This window comes from Ranitomeya variabilis, chromosome 5, assembly GCF_051348905.1.
Source record: "Ranitomeya variabilis isolate aRanVar5 chromosome 5, aRanVar5.hap1, whole genome shotgun sequence".
NCBI lineage: Eukaryota > Metazoa > Chordata > Amphibia > Anura > Dendrobatidae > Ranitomeya > Ranitomeya variabilis.
In genome coordinates, this window is record NC_135236.1 from 36,864,925 (window position 1) to 36,885,274 (window position 20,350).

The 20,350-nt window shown below is 41.0% G+C and overlaps 1 protein-coding gene across 1 annotated transcript in view; it reads left to right on the forward strand.

The window, feature by feature from the left end:
- PILRA (paired immunoglobin like type 2 receptor alpha) overlaps positions 1-18,726 on the forward strand; it is a 201,247-nt gene extending 182,521 nt beyond the window's left edge. Inside the window, exons 7-10 of the mRNA XM_077261660.1 lie at positions 2,470-2,501; positions 6,551-6,597; positions 7,958-8,041; positions 17,687-18,726. Of these exons, the coding sequence (XP_077117775.1) occupies positions 2,470-2,501; positions 6,551-6,597; positions 7,958-8,041; positions 17,687-17,809 (286 nt within the window). The 3' untranslated portion in view covers positions 17,810-18,726. The remainder of the gene's footprint in view (positions 1-2,469; positions 2,502-6,550; positions 6,598-7,957; positions 8,042-17,686) is intronic.
- The last annotated feature ends 1,624 nt before the right edge of the window (positions 18,727-20,350 follow it).

Consider the following 20,350-nt stretch of genomic DNA (forward strand, 5'->3'; position numbering starts at 1 on the left):
CTTATATCTGTAGGTAAGTAGCTTTTCGTAAGGTGACCGGTTTCCTTTAAAGTTGTGCTACCATCTACCATGTGCTGCTGCCAAGTGTCTGTTAAAACATAATTAAGCTGAGAGCCCGGCAAAGCTTATACAACGCCATAACAGGTCCTACTCCTAGTTCTCATGACTTTCTCTGCTCTACACCTTCCCTTCTCTCAAGTCTCCCAGGGTATTACATAAAATTGTTATGTCACATGATCCCTGCAGCCAATCAGCGTTGACGTCCGAGGTTTGCTCAGAGAAAATGAGGGCCGAGCAGCTCAATAACAGCCACTGATTGACTGCAGGACTCACATGGTATAACATTGTCATGGGAGGCTCGAGAGACCATGTGCACACATCGCTGGAATGGGGCCAGCATGGGAGGTGAGTATAATGTGTTTTTATTTTACATTGAGGATTTCCTGTGTTTTCTAAGAAGGGGTTACCTGTGTAGTGGGCGGCAAAACCCTATAATAACACATCTTCTAAAAAATAAAAATACCTGGTTCTAAGGGTTGCAATGGCCAAGGATCACATCAGTGACCCCAAAAAACAGTGGAAACAGGTTATTTCCTTGGTGGCTGAATTCTTCCAACTGACATAAAACTTGGGACCCCTCATTTACCTTAGGAACAAGGAGACCCAAGATTATAGCAATAAATATTTCCTGATTATAGAAGTTGATTAACATTTCAGATGCCACCAGGAACAACACAGTGAATACATTTACTGCCGTTACCAGATAATAATAATAATAATAATAATAATAATCTTTATTTATATAGCGCCAACATATTCCGCAGCGCTTTACAGTTTAACAGTTTCAAACACAAGTCATAGGTAACAATGTTAACAATACAATAATAAAGCAAAATAAGACAAAAAGACCAGATCTTCAAGCTTTGTGGTTTTCAGTGGTAGTGTAACACTTGAGGGAACCATTACATTTTTAATACACCGTACACTTGGTCCATTCAGTCTTCTTATAATTTCTTTGCTTTCCATGGCCCAGCTTCAGTACAGTATCTAAGTCAGAGGTGTCAAACTGCATTCCTCGAGGGCCACCAACAGGTCATGTTTTCAGGATTTCCTTGTATTGCACAGGTGATAATTTAATCACCTGCACAGAATGATTCCAGCACCTTGTGGAATGCTAAGGAAAACCTGAAAACATGACCTGTTGGCGGCCCTCGAGGAATGCAGTTTGATCTAAGTGATCCAGCTTGATAACCCGATGTTTTGTCACCAAAATTTCTACGAATTGACTAAATTGTCCTTGTTTCTCTTTGCTGTCTCAGGGTCCCCACTAACCCAAACTGTTATCTGTCCAACTCTTGTCTCTTCTCACGGCTGAACCAGCTCCCTTTTTGTTCTTTGTTTTAATACTGTGGCACCAGTAGTTTTCATCTCCCCTTGCTGTGACTTTTCAATCAAATCTGTCACTTTTCATTAAGATTAATTCATGATCTCACAGAGCTCACTGTCCCCACACATAACCTCCAACTCACTCCTCCTCACTGACCCCGCCCAGGGGCTGTCTTCTAGGAATTGCTACAGTCCCTTAATTAGTTCTTGAAGAGGACCTGTCAAACGTGTACAGTTGTTGTTATTTTATTGCTACTGTTCTCCTGAGAATTTCTATTTTACTTTCTAAATCCGTTGTACTAATTTTTATGCTATTTACCAAGGAGTTGTTTTTCTGCATAATTACCACTAAGCACCGCCCCCTTGCTAAAGACATTAAAAATTTGCATTAAAAAAGTCTGATGCGTCTGAAACGATTTAAAAAAAAAAAAGCAAACATTTTTTAATAGGCAATGTAGCAACAGGGATAAAAAATAATAACAACTAGACACTTTTGATGTGATGATGATATGTCCTCGTTAACCCTTTCCTAACCAGTGTTTCTGCCAGTGCTGTTCATCTCAATAATACGGCATTTATAGATATCAGTTTATTTCTCCCTATATCAATTCACAGCACAAAAGCACAATGCAAATAAGGGCTCGTTCACACTGGCGTATACATCGGATCAGTGCTGTCTGATGTTTTATCCCAGTGTTATACCATGGGGAACTGCAGATTTACGCTTTTATCTCATACCGTTTCAGCATGAGAAAAAAAATTGCTGCGTAAATCAGATCGCACTTGGCTATTCAAGTCTATGGGTGTGTGGAAATCATGAGACTTCACTCGGATAACATCTGTGTGCAGTCCGATTTCCGCGGACTCAGAGAATGGAGAAGATAGAGAAATTTTGTTCTCCAACTTCTCATCCAAGAAAACTGGGCCACACTAACTGACACTCAGTGTCATAAGCATAATCAATCCAATTCTCTCGAGAGAATGACCACTTCTGTGGCCGGATCACTCCTGTATATGGAAATGAACAAGAAGAAATTGACCTGCTCGCACATTTAATTTTTCAATTTTTTTTCATATACCTAGGCAACCGAAGACCATGGATAATGCAGAAGAGGGTAATTATAAATGTGACACGTATGACCATTACCTTTTGAAGATTACTTTTTTTATTAAAAATGTGAAATAAAATCAAATTCTCTTAAACTGTTTGAAATACTTCGTAGAGATAACGATTGATAATGTGTTCTCAAACAATAGGATGTTTCTATAGGCAAAGTTCTAGTTTTCAATTATAGATTTATGGAAACGCTTCCCAGTTTTCTAATTGTGAACACTTCGTATTTTCAGGCAGATTTCGTGCAGAATCTGCCTGACAAAGCATCGCAAAGGTACCCCATAAGATGCAGTAAACATGACATGCTCGTTCTTTGGGCGGCTTCCATTCTTCATACCTCTCAGTGTAGAGTGAGAGCCACCACAAGATCGATGGCAAAACTTCTGAGAAAGCCAACGAAGGATTGTGTTTTCTTGAAGTGGCTTTGCCTGGCAAAACTCGGCAGCAGCGCTGGAGTCTAAACTACGCCTTTTGCAAATAGCCTTAGGTGTGTCCACCCTGAGGTTTATTTTGCCAAGTTTTCGGAACAGAAACTCTCTAAGGTTGTGTTAGGCAGAAAATGTCATCCTCCAAAAAAAAACATAAAAAGAATAAACACATTCATTTCTAAAATTCATAACAATGTTTTGCTTTTCATATTGTTTCACTAGTAGATAACCTGTCCCAGAACAATGACTGTACTAGAAAATACATACACTTAGGTCAGAGTGTTGTTGTAGAACAATAGCTGCAATATATATATATAAATATTCATGCTCACGACAATTACTTAAGGAACCACTACCATCAAAAATTGAGAGGGATGAAGGAGCTTACCGCATTGTAAGTTTATGGCCGGGGTCACACTTGCAAGTGTGATGCGAGAAACTCACGCATCAATACCCGGCACTGCTGAGGGTGTCGATTCCACTGGTGATCACAGGAGAATAGACAAAATAGACAGGGAAAAATTTCAGCACAGCCATCCAGGGATAAAAGGTAGATTCATTATTTAAACAATAAAACAATAAAACATTTATATGGATACACCTAAATAAAATGGGAATGGTTGGTGATATCAAGTTCCTGTTTGTGGCACATTAGTATATGGGAGGGGGAAAACTTTTCAGGAAAGGTGGTGACCATGGCGGCCATTTTGAAGTCGGCCATTTTGGATCCAACTTTATTTTTTCCAATGGGAAGAGGGTCATGTGACACATCAAACTTATTGAGAATTTCACAAGAAAAATAATGGTGTGCTTGGTTTTAATGTAACTTTATTCTTTCATGAGTTATTTACAAGTTTATGACCACTTATAAAATGTGTTCAAAGTGCTGCCATTATGTTGGATTGTCAATGCAACCCTCTTCTCCCACTCTTCACATATTGATAGCAACACCACAGAAGAAATGCTAGCACAGGCTTCCAGTATCCATTATTTCAGATGCTGCACATCTCGTATATTCACAGCATAGACAATTGCCTTCAGATGACCCCAAAGATAAAAGTCTAAGGGGGTCAGATCAGGGGACCTTGGTGGCTATTCAGCTGGCCCATGATGACCAATCCATTTTCCAGGAAACTGTACATGTAGGAATGCTCGAACCTGACACCCAAGATGGTGCACCACAGCATTATGGGTGTCAGATCCAAGCATTCCTACATGAACAGTTTCCTGGAAAGTAGATTGGTCATCATGGGCCAGCTGAATAGCTACCAAGGTCCCCTGATCTGACCCCCTTAGACTTTTATCTTTGGGGTCATCTGAAGGCAATTGTCTATGCTATGAAGATACGAGATGTGCAGCATTTGAAGCAACGGATACTGGAACCCTGTGCTAGAATTTCTTCTGCGGTGTTGTTATCACTGTGTCAAGAGTGGGAGAGGAGGGTTGCATTCACAATTCAACACAATGGGCAGCACTTTGAACACATTTTATAAGTGGTTGTAAACTTGTAAATAACTCATGAAATAATAAAGTTATGTTAAAACCAATCACACCATTGTTTTTCTTGTGAAATTCTCAATAAGTTTGTGTCACATCACCCTCTTCCTATTGCAAAAATAAAGTTGGATCCAAAATGGCCGACTTCAATATGGCCACAATTGTCACCGCCCATTTTGAAAAGTTTTCCCCCTCCCATATACTAATGTGCCACAAACAGGAAGTTGATGTCACCAACCATTCCCATTTTATTCAGGTGGATCCATATAAATGACCCACCCTGTATATTCTACCAGTATTTCACAGGCTTGTCTAAATGTTGTTGAGCAAATCATAAATGTCCTTGAACATAGTTTTTGTTCAGTAATGGAGTCTTGCATGTTGACAGGCCATGGAGGTTGAGTGCATTACTCATTGTTTTCTTTGAAACAATTGTACCTGCTGATTCCAGGTCTCTCTGTAGCTCTCCACAGGTGGTCATCCACTCTTGGACAACTCTTCTGATAATTCTTTTCACTCCTCTGTCTGAAATCTTGCAGTGAGCACCTGGCCGTGGCCGGTTTATGGTGAAAAGATGTTCTTTCTACTTCCAGATTATGGCCCCAACAATGATCACTGGAACCTTCAGTAGTTTAGAAATTTTTCTGTAACCTATGTCATCAGTATGTTTTGCAAAACTAAGGTTGGGAAGGTCTTGGTTCACTGGTTTTACCCATCATGAGATGTTTCTTTTGTGGCACTTGGTAGTGAGACACCATTTTAAAGCCATCAGTTGAAATTATTAGTCGCTAAGTGGCAGAATTGATTTCTAATTGCTGAGAGATTTCAGCTGGTGTCAGGACTTTCCATGGCTTTTTGCTCCTCTCTTCCTTCATGTGTTCCAAACTATTTCCCTGTGTCATTTTTCATTATTACACATAATTTATTGACAGCCATGGATGATTTCTGTGCCTGTGTGGATTGAATGGGTTGTTATCAACATTTGGTGAGAATTTTATGTTAATAATACCTTTAGAAATATATTTACTGAAAAAATTGGTGACGTGTTCAATACTTATTTCACCCACTGTATATATTACATATGATTGGGCTTTGAAGAATGTTTGAAACTCTTCAGATGCCACAAGATGTCCTGGTGATTTTTGAGCATTTCTAAAACATTTCCTGCCACAAAGAAAACCATCATTTTGTTTAGTAGCTTAATGAAGTTCAAAACAAACCCTAAAAACACTAGAAGCAGAAACCTAAAAAAAAAACAGAAAACAACAAAAAGAAAACACTAGCTAAATATTCTTCAAGATTACTAAACATCAGAGTAAACGAGAGGGCATTGAGTCATCTACTGCTTAATAATCAATGTTTCCAAACAGTGGAAAAAGACAGCACGAACTCTAACTCTCAGATAAAAACTTTAGGTTTTTTTATAGTTCCTGCTCTAAATACTCAGCAGAAAAACTCAGTGTGAACACATTCTTATTATGTTTTTATTTTATTTGTTGCTATTTTTGTGTAGGGGTATGTTTTTGCTTTAATTGAGCAGAAACACTTCAAGGATAGACATGTCGATTTTCCTAAAAAAAAAATCCCAGCACTATAGACTTTTCCAATAAAGCAGATTGTTATGTGGATTTTTGAGCAGAGCCTGTTTATCCTCATAAAAGCACAGTGTGAATAAGCTCCAAAAACTTATTTAAAAACAAAATATAATCATACCCCGGTACAACGAGGTCTCAAATGTCCATCAGTATATGCAATGTGGAGCAGATTGTAAAATCGCCTTTATGACCAGGATGTGTTTCCTGGGCTCATACAGGCGTATTTCACAGTCTATGCAGTGGATAGAAAAAGTTTTCACACCCCTGTTAAAATCTAAAGTTTTTGTCATGTAAAAAAAAAAAAATCCTACTCAGAAAAACAATTTCAGAACATTTTCCACCTTTAATGTCTCCCGTAATCTGAACAATGCAGTTGAAAATTAAAGTGAAATGTTTTTGGGTGGGAAAAGAGTCATAAAGAACTGATGCTGAAATTTCAGCCTTTTACTTAAATATTACAGATTGTTTTTGTTTCTGTTTCAGGATTTTTTTCTTACATAACTAAATTTCTGCTTTAATTTAATTTCCAGAAGAGTTACCTTTGGAAGAAAGGCCATATTGTGAAATTTCAACAATGGTGAGAATCTCAATTACCCTAAATAAATTAAAGAGATCGTTTGGATTCTGTGACTGCCTACATTTGAAGAATCTGTTAGGAATTTTGGGATTCTGGTACTCTTTTTATCAACATTGGATGGTAGCAGGGGTGTATTTGTATCTAGGTTTCAGAAAGGTTGTGCAAATATGGCAAAATTGGATTGTGTCACTCACAATCACTGAAATTCAGCCTGGAATTGTATTAGATGTGACTCAAATAGACTTCTACTCTTGATGGTCTCCAGTTATAAGTGGTGACCACAAGGTTAAGTGCTGGTCCAATTTTGTTCAATTTATTTATTATTGATATATAAAATGGGATTCATAGTGGTGTTTTTATTTTTGCAGATGACACTAAACTATATAATGTAGTCTATGGAGGATCTTCGTAAGTTAGAACCTGACTTGGGAGAAACTAAGTGTTTAGGCATCGACTTGGCAGATGAGGTTGGGAATGGAAAATTGTAAAATTATGCACATGAGCACTATATGTTCTACGGGGAGTAAGACTAGGAGAGTCACTTGTAGGGAAGGATCTGGGTGCTCTTGTAGATTACAGACTAAGTAACAACATAGAATGTCAATAAGCAACTTCTAAAGGCAACAGGATATTGTCACGTACTAAAATAGGTACCGGATGGACTCACTGGACAGGAACGTAATACTATTACTCTACAAAGCGTTCAGGCTGTCGCATCTGGAATATGCAGTTTAGTTCTGGGCACCAGTTCATAGAAAGGAGGCCCTGGAGTTAGGAAAGGTATAAAGAGGAGTCAGAAAACTGATAAGGTACATGGATGAGCTTAGCTATTTGGATAGATTAAAATAAACACAATTAGTCATGAGACAAGATGTCTAAGGTGGGGGACATGATTAATTTGTTCAATTACATAAATGGTCCATAAAAAAATTGGTCAAATGCTTTTTCATGTAGATCTCTAACAAAAGACAATGAGTCATTACCTGGAGAATGACAGCTGCAGCATCTCCAGACTTATTTCCCATTATCACATCTGGGATATAATTGGTCAACAATTGTATAGGGTACTGCCAGCAGTGGATCTTGATGATTTGTGTGCTCATGTTCATACAACATAGCAAAACCTTCCTCTGATGACCACTATTAACCTCGTTGATAGTAGCTGAGGCTGTAAGTGCAAAGATTTCTGCACTCAATATATCAATTTGTTTTGAAAATTTAGTTTCCATTTTTTCATCACTTGCCTATCATTAACATGCCTATCCATCCTGTGATTTCCATAATTCCACCGTTTTCCTTTCTTTGTGCTGCAATTTCAATGTTGAGGAGTGTAGATATAATTAATGTCATTCATTTTTAGAACACAAAATATAACCAAGCAGAGGAGGTCAAAGAGAGTGCAAAGGAAAAGAAGATGGAAAGAGAAGTAGATGAGCAGGAAACAGTAAGTAGCAGCAGATTGAGTCTCCAATGGACCTGTCTACAGGTCCACTCCTCTATTTCTTTACATACAGATAAATATGCTGCATATGATCACTATTCCTGGAGAAGATCAATTTGCCTTGAGTATTGTAATGCACCCAGATCCTGCCAGTAAGGCTACTTTCACACTAGCGTCGTACGACGCAATGCGACGTGCCGACGTACCGACGCATACTGTGAAAAAAAAACACAACGGTGGCAGCGGATGCAGTTTTACAACGCATCCGATGCCCCATTGTAATGTCCTGGGAGGAGGGGGCGGAGTTTTGGCCACGCATGCGCGGTCGGAAATGGCGGACACGACTGTTATGATCTGGTGGCTTAGGAGCAGCATGAGACGTGCTCTGGAGGAGGTGGTACCTGTACTGACCGCAGACCCTGAACTTAACACAACAACTAGAAGTAGCCGTGGGATATACCTAACACGGCCTAGACACCTCGACACAGCCGGAGGACTAGATACCCCTAAAGATAGAAACAGGAAAGCTATCTTGCCTCAGAGAAAATCCCCAAAGGATAGACAGCCCCCCACAAATATTGACTGTGAGAGGAGAGGGAAATAACATACGCAGAATGAAACCAGGATTTAGCAAAGCAGCCACTTCTAGCTAAATAGAAAGGATAGGACAGAGTACTATGCGGTCAGTATTAAAATACTAGAAAATATCCACCACAGAGAATACAAAATCTCCACACCTAATTAAAGGCATGGAGGGTAAATCTGCTTCTCCAGAGCTTCCAGCTTGACTGAATAAATCCACACTGACAAAGCTGGACAAAAAAACATAGAAATGCACTGAACAATAAAGTCCACAGTATGTGGACTGCAAAAACAAAGCCAGGACTTATCTTTGATGATTTGGACAGAATAGCAGGAGAATCCAGGAGAGATGTGAATCCACCAAGAAACAATGGACAACTGGCACTAACTAAAGGATCTAGCCAGACTAAATAGCCCAGTCAGAATTGGTAATAAGTGGAAGCACCTGATGACTACTGAAATCCAAAGGAGCAGCAGTACCACTTATAACCACCGGAGGGAGCCCAAGAGCAGAACTCACAACATTACCACTTATAACCACCGGAGGGAGCCCAAGAGCAGAATTCACAACAGTACCCCCCCGAGGAGGGGTCACCAAACCCTCACCAGAGCCCGCAGGCCGATCAGGACGAGCCAAATGAAAAGCATGAACCAAATCAGCCGCATGAACATCGGAGGCAACAACCCAAGAATTATCCTCCTGGCCATAACCCTTCCATTTGACAAGATACTGAAGCCTCCGCCTCGAAAAACGAGAATCCAAAATTTTCTCAACCACATACTCCAACTCCCCATCAACCAACACCGGGGCAGGAGGATCAACAGAGGGAACAACGGGCACCACATATCTCCGCAATAAAGATCTATGGAAAACATTATGGATGGCAAAAGAGGCTGGAAGGGCCAAACGAAAAGACACAGGATTGATAATCTCAGAAATCTTATAAGGACCAATAAACCGAGGCTTGAACTTAGGGGAAGAAACCTTCATAGGAACATGATGGGAAGACAACCAGACCAAATCCCCAACCCGAAGCCGGGGACCAACACACCGACGACGGTTAGCAAAACGTTGAGCCTTCTCCTGAGACAACGTCAAATTGTCTACCACATGAGTCCAAATCTGCTGTAACCTGTCCACCACAGAATCCACACCAGGACAATCAGAAGGCTCAACCTGCCCTGAAGAAAAACGAGGATGGAAACCAAAATTACAAAAGAAGGGCGAAACCAAAGTGGCCGAACTAACCCGATTATTAAGGGCAAACTCGGCCAATGGCAAGAAAGCCACCCAATCATCCTGATCAGCAGACACAAAGCATCTCAAATAAGTTTCCAAAGTCTGATTAGTTCGCTCGGTTTGGCCATTTGTCTGAGGATGAAATGCGGAAGAAAAAGACAAATCAATGCCCATCCTAGCACAAAAGGCCTGCCAAAACCTAGAAACAAACTGGGAACCTCTGTCAGACACAATATTCTCAGGAATGCCATGCAAACGAACCACATGCTGAAAAAACAATGGAACCAAATCGGAAGAGGAAGGTAACTTAGGCAAGGGTACCAAATGAACCATCTTAGAGAACCGATCACAAACCACCCAGATAACAGACATCTTCTGGGAAACAGGGAGATCTGAATAAAATCCATAGAAATATGCGTCCAAGGCCTCTCAGGGACCGGCAAAGGCAAAAGCAACCCACTAGCGTGGGAACAGCAGGGCTTCGCCCACGCACAAGTCCCACAGGACTGCACAAAAGAACGCACATCCCGTGACAAAGAAGGCCACCAAAAGGACCTACCAACCAAATCTCTGGTACCAAAAATCCCAGGATGGCCAGCCAACACAGAACAATGAACCTCAGAAATCACTCTACTAGTCCATCTATCAGGAACAAACAGTTTCCCCGCTGGACAGCGATCAGGTTTATCAGCCTGAAATTCCTGAAGCACCCATTGTAAATCAGGGGAGATGGCAGAAAGAATCACCCCTTCCTTGAAAATTCCAACCGGCTCAAGGACTCCAGGAGAATCAGGCAAAAAGCTCCTAGAGAGGGCATCAGCCTTAACATTCTTAGAACCCGGAAGATACGAGACCACAAAATCAAAACGGGAGAAAAACAGGGACCATCGAGCCTGTCTATGATTCATCCGCTTGGCAGACTCGAGGTAAATCAGATTCTTATGATCGGTCAAGACCACAACACGGTGCTTGGCCCCCTCAAGCCAATGTCGCCACTCCTCAAATGGCCACTTCATAGCCAACAACTCCCGATTGCCGACATCATAATTGTGTTCCACAGGCAAAAACTTTCGGGAAAAGAAGGCACACGGTTTCATCAAGGAACCATCAGAATTCCTCTGAGACAAAACGGCCCTTGCCCCAATCTCAGAAGCGTCAACCTCAACCTGAAAAGGAAGAGAAACATCCAGCTGACGCAACACAGGGGCAGAAGTAAATCGGCATTTAAGCTCCTGAAAGGCAGAAACAGCCGCAGAGGACCAATTCGTCACATCAGCGCCTTTCTTCGTCAAATCGGTCAGGGGTTTAACCACACTGGAGAAATTGGCAATGAAACAGCGATAAAAATTAGCAAAGCCCAAAAATTTCTGAAGGCTCTTCACAGATGTGGGTTGAACCCAATCATGAATGGCCTGAACCTGAACAGGATCCATTTCTATAGACGAAGGAGAAAAAATGAAACCCAAAAAAGAAACCTTCTGAACTCCAAAGAGGCACTTAGACCCCTTCACAAATAAAGCATTATCACGAAGGATCTGAAATACCATCCTGACCTGTTTCACATGAGACTCCCAATCATCGGAAAAAATCAAAATATCATCCAAGTATACAATCATGAATTTATCAAGATAATTGCAGAAAATATCATGCATGAAGGACTGAAACACAGATGGAGCATTAGAAAGCCCGAAAGGCATCACAAGGTATTCAAAATGGCCTTCGGGCGTATTAAACGCAGTATTCCATTCGTCACCCTGTTTAATACGAACAAGATTATACGCCCCTCGAAGGTCAATCTTAGTAAACCAACTAGCCCCCTTAATCCTAGCAAACAAATCAGAAAGCAAAGGCAATGGGTATTGAAATTTGACCATGATCTTATTCAAGAGGCGATAATCAATACAGGGTCTCAAGGAGCCATCCTTCTTGGCAACAAAAAAGAATCCCGCTCCCAATGGTGACTAAGATGGCTGAATATTCCCTTTCTCCAAGGACTCCTTAACATAACTCCGCATGGCGGTTTGTTCTGGCACAGACAGGTTGAAAAGTCGGCCCTTAGGGAACTTACATCCTGGAATCAAGTCAATAGCACAATCACAGTCCCTATGCGGAGGAAGGGAACTGGACTTGGGCTCATCAAACACATCCTGGAAATCTGACAAAATATCAGGAATTTCAGAAGAGGGGGAAGAGGAAATTGACATCAAAGGAACATCATTATGAACCCCCTGACAACCCCAACTAGTCACAGACATAGATTTCCAATCCAGCACCGGATTATGTACCTGTAACCAAGGAAAACCCAGTACAATAACATCATGTAAATTATGCAACACCAGAAAATGACAATCTTCCTGATGTGCTGGCTCCATGCACATGGACAGCTGTGTCCAAAACTGAGGTTTATTTTTAGCCAAAGGTGTAGCATCAATGCCCCTTAAAGGAATAGGGTTCTGCAAAGGCTGCAAGGGGAAACCACAACGCTTGGCGAATTCTAAGTCCATCAAGTTCAAAGCGGCGCCTGAATCCACAAACGCCATGACAGAAAATGACGACAATGAGCAGATCAAGGTCACAGATAAGAGAAATTTAGGCTGTACAGTACTGATGGTAACAGACCTAGCGACTCTCTTAGTACGCTTAGGACAATCAGAAATAACATGAGCAGAATCGCCGCAGTAAAAACACAACCTATTTTGACATCTGAATCCTTGCCGTTCAGCTCTAGTCAAAATCCTATCACACTGCATAGGCTCAGGACTCCGCTCAGAGGACAACGCCATCGTGTGCACAACTCTGCGCTCGCGCAAGCGCCGATCAATCTGAATGGCCAGAGACATAGAATCACTCAGACCAGCAGGCGTGGTGAACCCCACCATAACATCTTTAACGGCTTCAGAAAGACCCGTTCTGAAAATTGCCGCCAAAGCATCCTCATTCCATTTAGTGAGCACAGACCATTTTCTAAATTTCTGTCAGTATGATTCTGCCGCTTCCTGACCCTGACACAGGGTCAACAAGGTTTTTTCTGCATGATCCACTGAATTAGGTTCATCATACAATAACCCTAGTGCCTGAAAAAAGGTGTCTACATTAAGTAAAGCAGGATTCCCTGATTCAAGGGAAAATGCCCAGTCCTGAGGGTCGCCACGCAGCAGGGAGATGACAATTTTAACTTGCTGAATGGGATCACCAGAGGAACGGGGTCTCAGAGCAAAAAACAGTTTGCAGTTATTTTTAAAGCTCAAAAACTTGGACCTGTTCCCAAAAAACAAATCAGGAGTTGGAATTCTAGGCTCTAAAACCGGAGCCTGGACAACATAATCAAAAATACCCTGCACTCTTGCAGCAAGTTGATCCACACGAGAAGCCAAACCCTGAACATCCATGCCAGCGCCAAACTCCTGAACCACCCAGAGATTAAGAGGGAAAAGAAGACAAAGTAGACTGCAGAAAAAAAATGGCTCAGCACTTTTCTTCCCTTCTTTTGAGATGCATTTAACTCATTGTGGGCCAGTTGTACTGTTATGATCTGGTGGCTTAGGAGCAGCATGAGACGTGCTCTGGAGGAGGTGGTACCTGTACTGACCGCAGACCCTGAACTTAACACAACAACTAGAAGTAGCCGTGGGATGTACCTAACACGGCCTAGACACCCCGACACAGCCGGAGGACTAGATACCCCTAAAGATAGAAACAGGAAAGCTATCTTGCCTCAGAGAAAATCCCCAAAGGATAGACAGCCCCCCACAAATATTGACTGAGAGGAGAGGAAATAACATATGCAGAATGAAACCAGGATTTAGCAAAGGAGGCCACTTCTAGCTAAATAGAAAGGATAGGACAGAGTACTATGCGGTCAGTATTAAAATACTAGAAAATATCCACCACAGAGAATACAAAATCTCCACACCTAATTAAAGGCATGGAGGGTAAATCTGCTTCTCCAGAGCTTCCAGCTTGACTGAATAAATCCACACTGACAAAGCTGGACAAAAAAACATAGAAATGCACTGAACAATAAAGTCCACAGTATGTGGACTGCAAAAACAAAGCCAGGACTTATCTTTGATGATTTGGACAGAATAGCAGGAGAATCCAGGAGAGATGTGAATCCACCAAGAAACAATGGACAACTGGCACTAACTAAAGGATCTAGCCAGACTAAATAGCCCAGTCAGAATTGGTAATAAGTGGAAGCACCTGATGACTACTGAAATCCAAAGGAGCAGCAGTACCACTTATAACCACCGGAGGGAGCCCAAGAGCAGAACTCACAACATTACCACTTATAACCACCGGAGGGAGCCCAAGAGCAGAATTCACAACACACGACGCACAAAAAAAGTTACATGTAACTTTTTTTGTGCCGACGGTCCACCACAACACGACACATCCGTCGCACACCGCGGAATAACGTGGTATAACGCAGTCCGTTAACGCCATCCAATGTCGGACGCATCGCTAGCGCATGCCCACAATGGGCGTTCGCGAGCGATGTGCCGTCATTGAGTGACGGACCCCGGGATGTGGGCTGCAGCATTTCCGGGTCCATCACTGCTAGCGCAGATAGAGCATCTGCTAGCTCTATCTGCGCTAGCGCGATGTCATGTCAGCACTTGTGTTAACAGCAGCCTGTTAACGCATGTGTTGAATGGGCTGCTGTTAACGGAATGTGAACCTAGCCTAAAATAATTTTTACAAATTTTAGTTTGTTCTGCAATTTCTCCTGAGAGCACCAATACCCTACATATAATCGGGAATTAATTTTCAGGCACAGTGCAAAGCTCAGAAGGCAAGGAGCGCCAGATTACAGTGCAGATTTTGCTGTTATTGTTTGCAGGTGCCATGACCCACTGGGAGAGCCCCTGAGGTGCCAGAACAGCCTAAATCCTCTTTAAATAACCTCATTTTACACTATACCAAATATTGTTTTACATTTTCACATTAGCAAATGGGTAAAAATGGCACCAAAATTTGACCCACAATTTCTGCTAAACGTGGTAATACCCCTTATGTGGCTGTACAGTACTGCTTAGCCATATGGCGAGACTCAGGAGGGACGGAGCGCTATTTACCTCCTGGAGCACAGATTTTCCTAGAATAGTTTGGGAACTCCATATAAAGTGCCCCTAAGTGCCCACAAAGCAGAATCTTTCCTCGTGTAACCCCATTTTTAAATTACACCCCTCTGGGAATTTAGCTAAGTCATGATTTTGACTCCATGCATGTCTTCCAGAAACAAGCATCAGTGGATGTTGCCAAGTGAAAATTGCATATATGCCGTTGTAGTGACCAGTATGTTGTAGTGACCAGTACATTATGCCCAGCTCATGCTTCTGGAAACATGCACCCATAAATTAGGCTGGCTCTCATCGCTACAGAAATGCCAAACATGTGGATGATGAATATGGTTTAGACACACTGGGGCTCGGGGGAAGGGCGATTTGGATTTGGGAGCCCGGAATTTACTGGATTTGGGATGCAAGGAGCCATTTTTCTTTTGCAATGCTTTTTTACTACCAGTAAAGTGCAACCCCCACATATTTTTATTGACAGATGACCAACCAGAGTAGGGACTTGCTTTTTTTGTGAATTGAGTGGAAGCTTTTATTGGGAACATGTTACATAACATTTTGGATCACATTTATCCTGTGCTCCAAGCTGTGCACTTCCTTCTAAGTATCCAAATTATGTGATTCAGATGAAACCCTTGAAAGGTCCATTCACTATAATAAGTCAGCAGAGATACTATGGAATCCATCTGGCCTTTATCCAGTGTTGTACTATTTTTCAAAGGTGCTTAAAACTGTGGCGGCCCGTGCTATTTTTGCATGTTTAATAAAACGTACACTACCAGATCACAGTTCAGATGGCATCTACAGTGTCTCCATCTGCCTCATTATAGGGTATCTTCAGCCGGGGGTTCTGTCTGACTCACGTATTTCAGAGATTTACACAGAAACCATGGTGTAAGCGCTCAGCGCAGAGCACAGGATAAATGTGCACTGAGCCTTTCTGTGATTTTTGAGAGGCAGAAAGAACAAATCAACAGCAGGTCAATACTTAGTTTTATCCATTTTTACACCATTCCTCATGATGTGTAAGTGATTAGACAGCTTTATTCTTTGGGTCGGTGCGGTTGCAGAGATGCCAAATTAATGTTTGGCTGCTTTTATACACTAAACTCCTTTTGTTTGCAAAAAAAAACAGTTTTTGAATCGCCATATTCTGAGAGCTATCATTTTAACATATTTCTGCTGATAGAGTCATGTGAGAGCTTGTTTTCTGCGGGACGAGTTGATGTCTTTATTGGACCTCTTTCAAGCACATATCTTTACTTTATCTCTTTTCATTCTGAGCTTTGAGAGGCAGAATGAACAAAAACCAAGAATTGTTTTTGCAGTGCTATATTCTGAGAGTTATTCCTTTTTTATTTCTCTGCTGATGGAGCTATACGGTGGCTATCAATCGCGACATTTACAGGAATAAATGGACTGTGGCAGTGCGTGCATTCTTATGTCCGTGACAGCCAGAGCTTGGCTATAAGTACCACGAGGCGGCGATTGTGCGGACCCAGCTCCTGTGCCCGCATGATCGCCATGATATAAAATTTGTATCATTTTGAAAATTTGTATCATTTTGTGGGAATTGCCTTCTGATCGTAAACTTACATCAATTGTCGTGAAGGGGTTAAAACACAGGTGCATTAGTATTCCATCCATTGTTGCATTCATTCATTTTATTAGGGAAAAAATGCAGGTCTCCTAACCCAAATTTAACAGTGATGAAGCTGTCGAGTTACAGAATATCCACGGCCAATCTGTACATGAGTCCGTACTCAGACTGTTTCACAGATGTCTGAGTTTAATTCTGAATAACCAGGAAAAAGGGTCAATGTATATACAGTAACTAGTTTAAGTAAATTTTGTGCTTGTTTTTTATACTTAAATTAGCTTCCAATTCAGTTTTCCTTTCTTATCACCATTTTATACTTTAGCAAATGGTTTAAAGTCTCCAAGATGTTTCTTTTTTTTTAGAGAAAATATTAGGAGAATATCAATTCTTATATGTTTTTATGGATTGAAAATGATTTATGCAGATAATGGTATATTGGTATACATGTATTGCTTCTGAATAGCTCTGTTTTATATTATTTATGTTATTTATAATATTCTGTCTTCCAGCTTCCTACTTGCAGTGCTCTCCTGAATATTGGCAGTTTGTGCCAGTGACATGGTAGCACTACTGATCTGAACTGTGCACTTTTCTGCATCTTTTAAGTTTCTAAAAATATAGCTTTAGCTTAAAAAGACAAACAATACATTTATAAGAATGTCAACGGTCTAAATGATCACCAGCACTTTATTGATCCAGTTGTATAAAAGGCACAAAAAATGGTTGACACAAGAGCCCAAACATTAACAAGGCAGAAAAGAAAGATCTGCTGTGCTCCCAGGCAACATGTTTCAGACCTACAAGGTCCTTTGTAAGGCTTGACAAAAGACCAAGTAGGTCTGAAACATAATGCCTGGGAGCACAGCAGATATTTCTTGTCTGCCTTTTTAATTATTGTGCTGTTATGTTCAACCATTTTTTGTGCCTTTTATACAACTGGATTAATAAAGCAATTATTTTAAGAAGATGCGAGTGTCGGCTATCATTTGGACTGTTGCTATTACTGGACTATTTTGCAGTGCACCTGGACAGGTGAGCTGATTGCTACATTTTCACATTCATAAGAATGTGCGTGGGCATATTTCTTCATTTTCTTGATTTATTACTGTTTATTAGAAATATAAACATATATGAACTTTTCCTCCTAGGAGAACATTCTCTATACTGAACTAAACAAGGCCAAGCTGCAACCAAGAAATCTAGCTTCATACCAAAATCAGGAAGAACATATCGTCTATGCAGCTGTCATCAGTCCGAACTCCAGAGGATGAGAAGAGATGGAAATGTGCGCTGTAATAGATGACATTCTATGCATCACATTATAATTAGGATGAAGTTGGCATAGGGATTCATACTGTCTAGTGCAGAATAAACTGTGAAGAATATTGGAGATATAATTTCATGTCAATCATTTGTATCCTATTTGACATGGGATTATAAACCTACTTCATTTCTCCAGTTGTAACAGGACACCTAGCTCTACAGGTGGTCAAGCCTCAAAAACTGTGAGTGATAGATCTCACACAGCTAAGCTCAGGAGAAAAGGCTTGTTTGCATTATCGAGTCCATGCAGTGTGACTGCTTTGTTCAGACAGCTAGAATTTCATAAGGAGAATATGGACTTATTGTACATCCAAGCCACACACCAGTTAAATTTTTTGATATCTCTGGAACAGGTTGAACGCCTTCCAGGGTCTTGATCTGTTCTAGAACCCCAGAGTGGGGAGCAAAGCTGTGTTTGGTCTCAACGCATAGCAGGTGTCCAGCCAGATCCAATGATGCAAAACCACTTCCCTTGGACCGTCCATTAAGGAGTTATGACCCATCTTAGGTTTTCGAGTTTTTAGCTGCAAGGGGAGGGAATTTGGGTTTAGCCCAGGGGGAGGAGGGGATAACCCAAAGGGGTTAAATGCTGATGTAAAGCATGGCCTATTGCTTTTCTCTTGGGAGGTCACAATGACATCATGTGGGGAGAAGTCAAGGAACAGAGGGGACCACCAACCTCCCATGTGAAATCCCCAGCTCCGCAAGCCAGGCCTTTTATCTGACTGGTAACTTACTCTTATATCTGCATACTTTGTCCAGCCACTATTTTATTTGCATATCTGACCACTGTATATGTACTATATGACCATTGTGTGCATAGTGTTTTGTCTAGTGTGCCTTTAAGGCGATTAAATATATAATTTAACCTTGGGTTGCTCTTTCAGCGCGATCCACGAATTCATAGGTCCATGATTTTGACTTATATAATCCCATGAACAGACCAGGCTTATATCTAATGAAGAACTGGTGGCAGTCCTATCAGGCTGACCAGGCACTGTTTCACTGGTGCAAGTGAAAGGGACCTGTTACAGTTGTGAGCTAGTGTGTTATCATGTCAGTGACTGTGTGGGCCACATTTTCTCACTCTCTGTGCCTTCCTGGGCTCTTGTGAACAGAAGGGTGTCTGGGTAAAACTGAGCCAAGCTCACCTTACGTGTTCCCAGGGAGTGCTGAACGTCACTTGGTACAAGTGATGAGAGTGTACTACGTGATTCCTCGGACGTAATGGTGACATCAGGCGGGGTGGCGAAGTGAGAGTTCCTCACAAGTCGTGGCAGACGTGGGATTTTGCGTGATCTCTCCAGTGCCATCCTTCATAGTAACATTTTTAAAAGAAAAGCTAATAAACCATTTTCAGACTTCAAAATAAAATATAAGTGTAATCTCATCATCACTATTAATAATTCTCTCTATGCCAGGCACAAGTGGTATTGATGAGAAAATCTGAAAATTTGACATACCGTAATTTGAATTCAGCTTGAATTTGGCCTGAAAATTCCATTTGCGTTAATTTTTTTCAATTTGAATCAATTGTCCTATAAATTGTTATGTTATAAGGATCCAAACCCCAGAGCGTAATATACATATGTAAAGAAAAGAGATTAAAAAATGTATGTTCACCAAACCCTTTTCTGTACAGCTGCACAAACATGTCATATTCTTCAGTCCAGTCAACGATAGTCTTCAATGGACCATCTTCAGCATCTTCTTAAAGACTCAGCATCTTCAGTGTCTCCTACACTGACTAGGCCATGATGTTCTGAAGACATGTGATGCCTATCATGACATTGCATGGCATGTACTGTAGACTAGGGCAGGTGACAAAGATAAGTCAGTAAAGATCACACTGGTGACCAGACCAAGAAAGATATTTGAAGTTCCAATGAGTTTTTTTATTTATTTATTTTAATTTTTCCTGGCCCTTTTGAATTTTAGAAAAAAATATGGTCTGGAACTTTACTGGATTCAAGGAAATCAAAATGCAGAGAAATCAAATTCAAATTGTGACAAATGAAAAAGTTTTTGAAAAATGTTAGATACCGTAAGTTTGCTTTGAAATGAATGGTTTTCTCCTTTTCTCCTTGTTTTCCTTAGGTATGTGATTTTGTTTTAGCTTTTCTTGTTTGACACTTAATGACTTTTCAGATTTATTTGTCTAGCACATATTTTTTTCTCTGCATGGTATTTCCACCTTCTATGCTATATAGTAGAAACTAGGAGCAAAAAAGCACAGATAGGGTCTTCTTGGAAAATAACAATTATGCAAATAAAGGATATGCTAACCGGATAAGGTTGTGTGACACAACAACCATGAATACGCATGAAAACAACTGCTGAAGACCCATGGGACTTCCAACCAGGAAATAGAAAAAAAGGGAGCCAAATGTGGTTTATCCATGCTGCTGGTAGGCAATGAAGATCCAAATTAGATGGGCAAATGTGATGAGGGAGACACCTGATACACCTGAAGAAGGCTGCAAATAGCC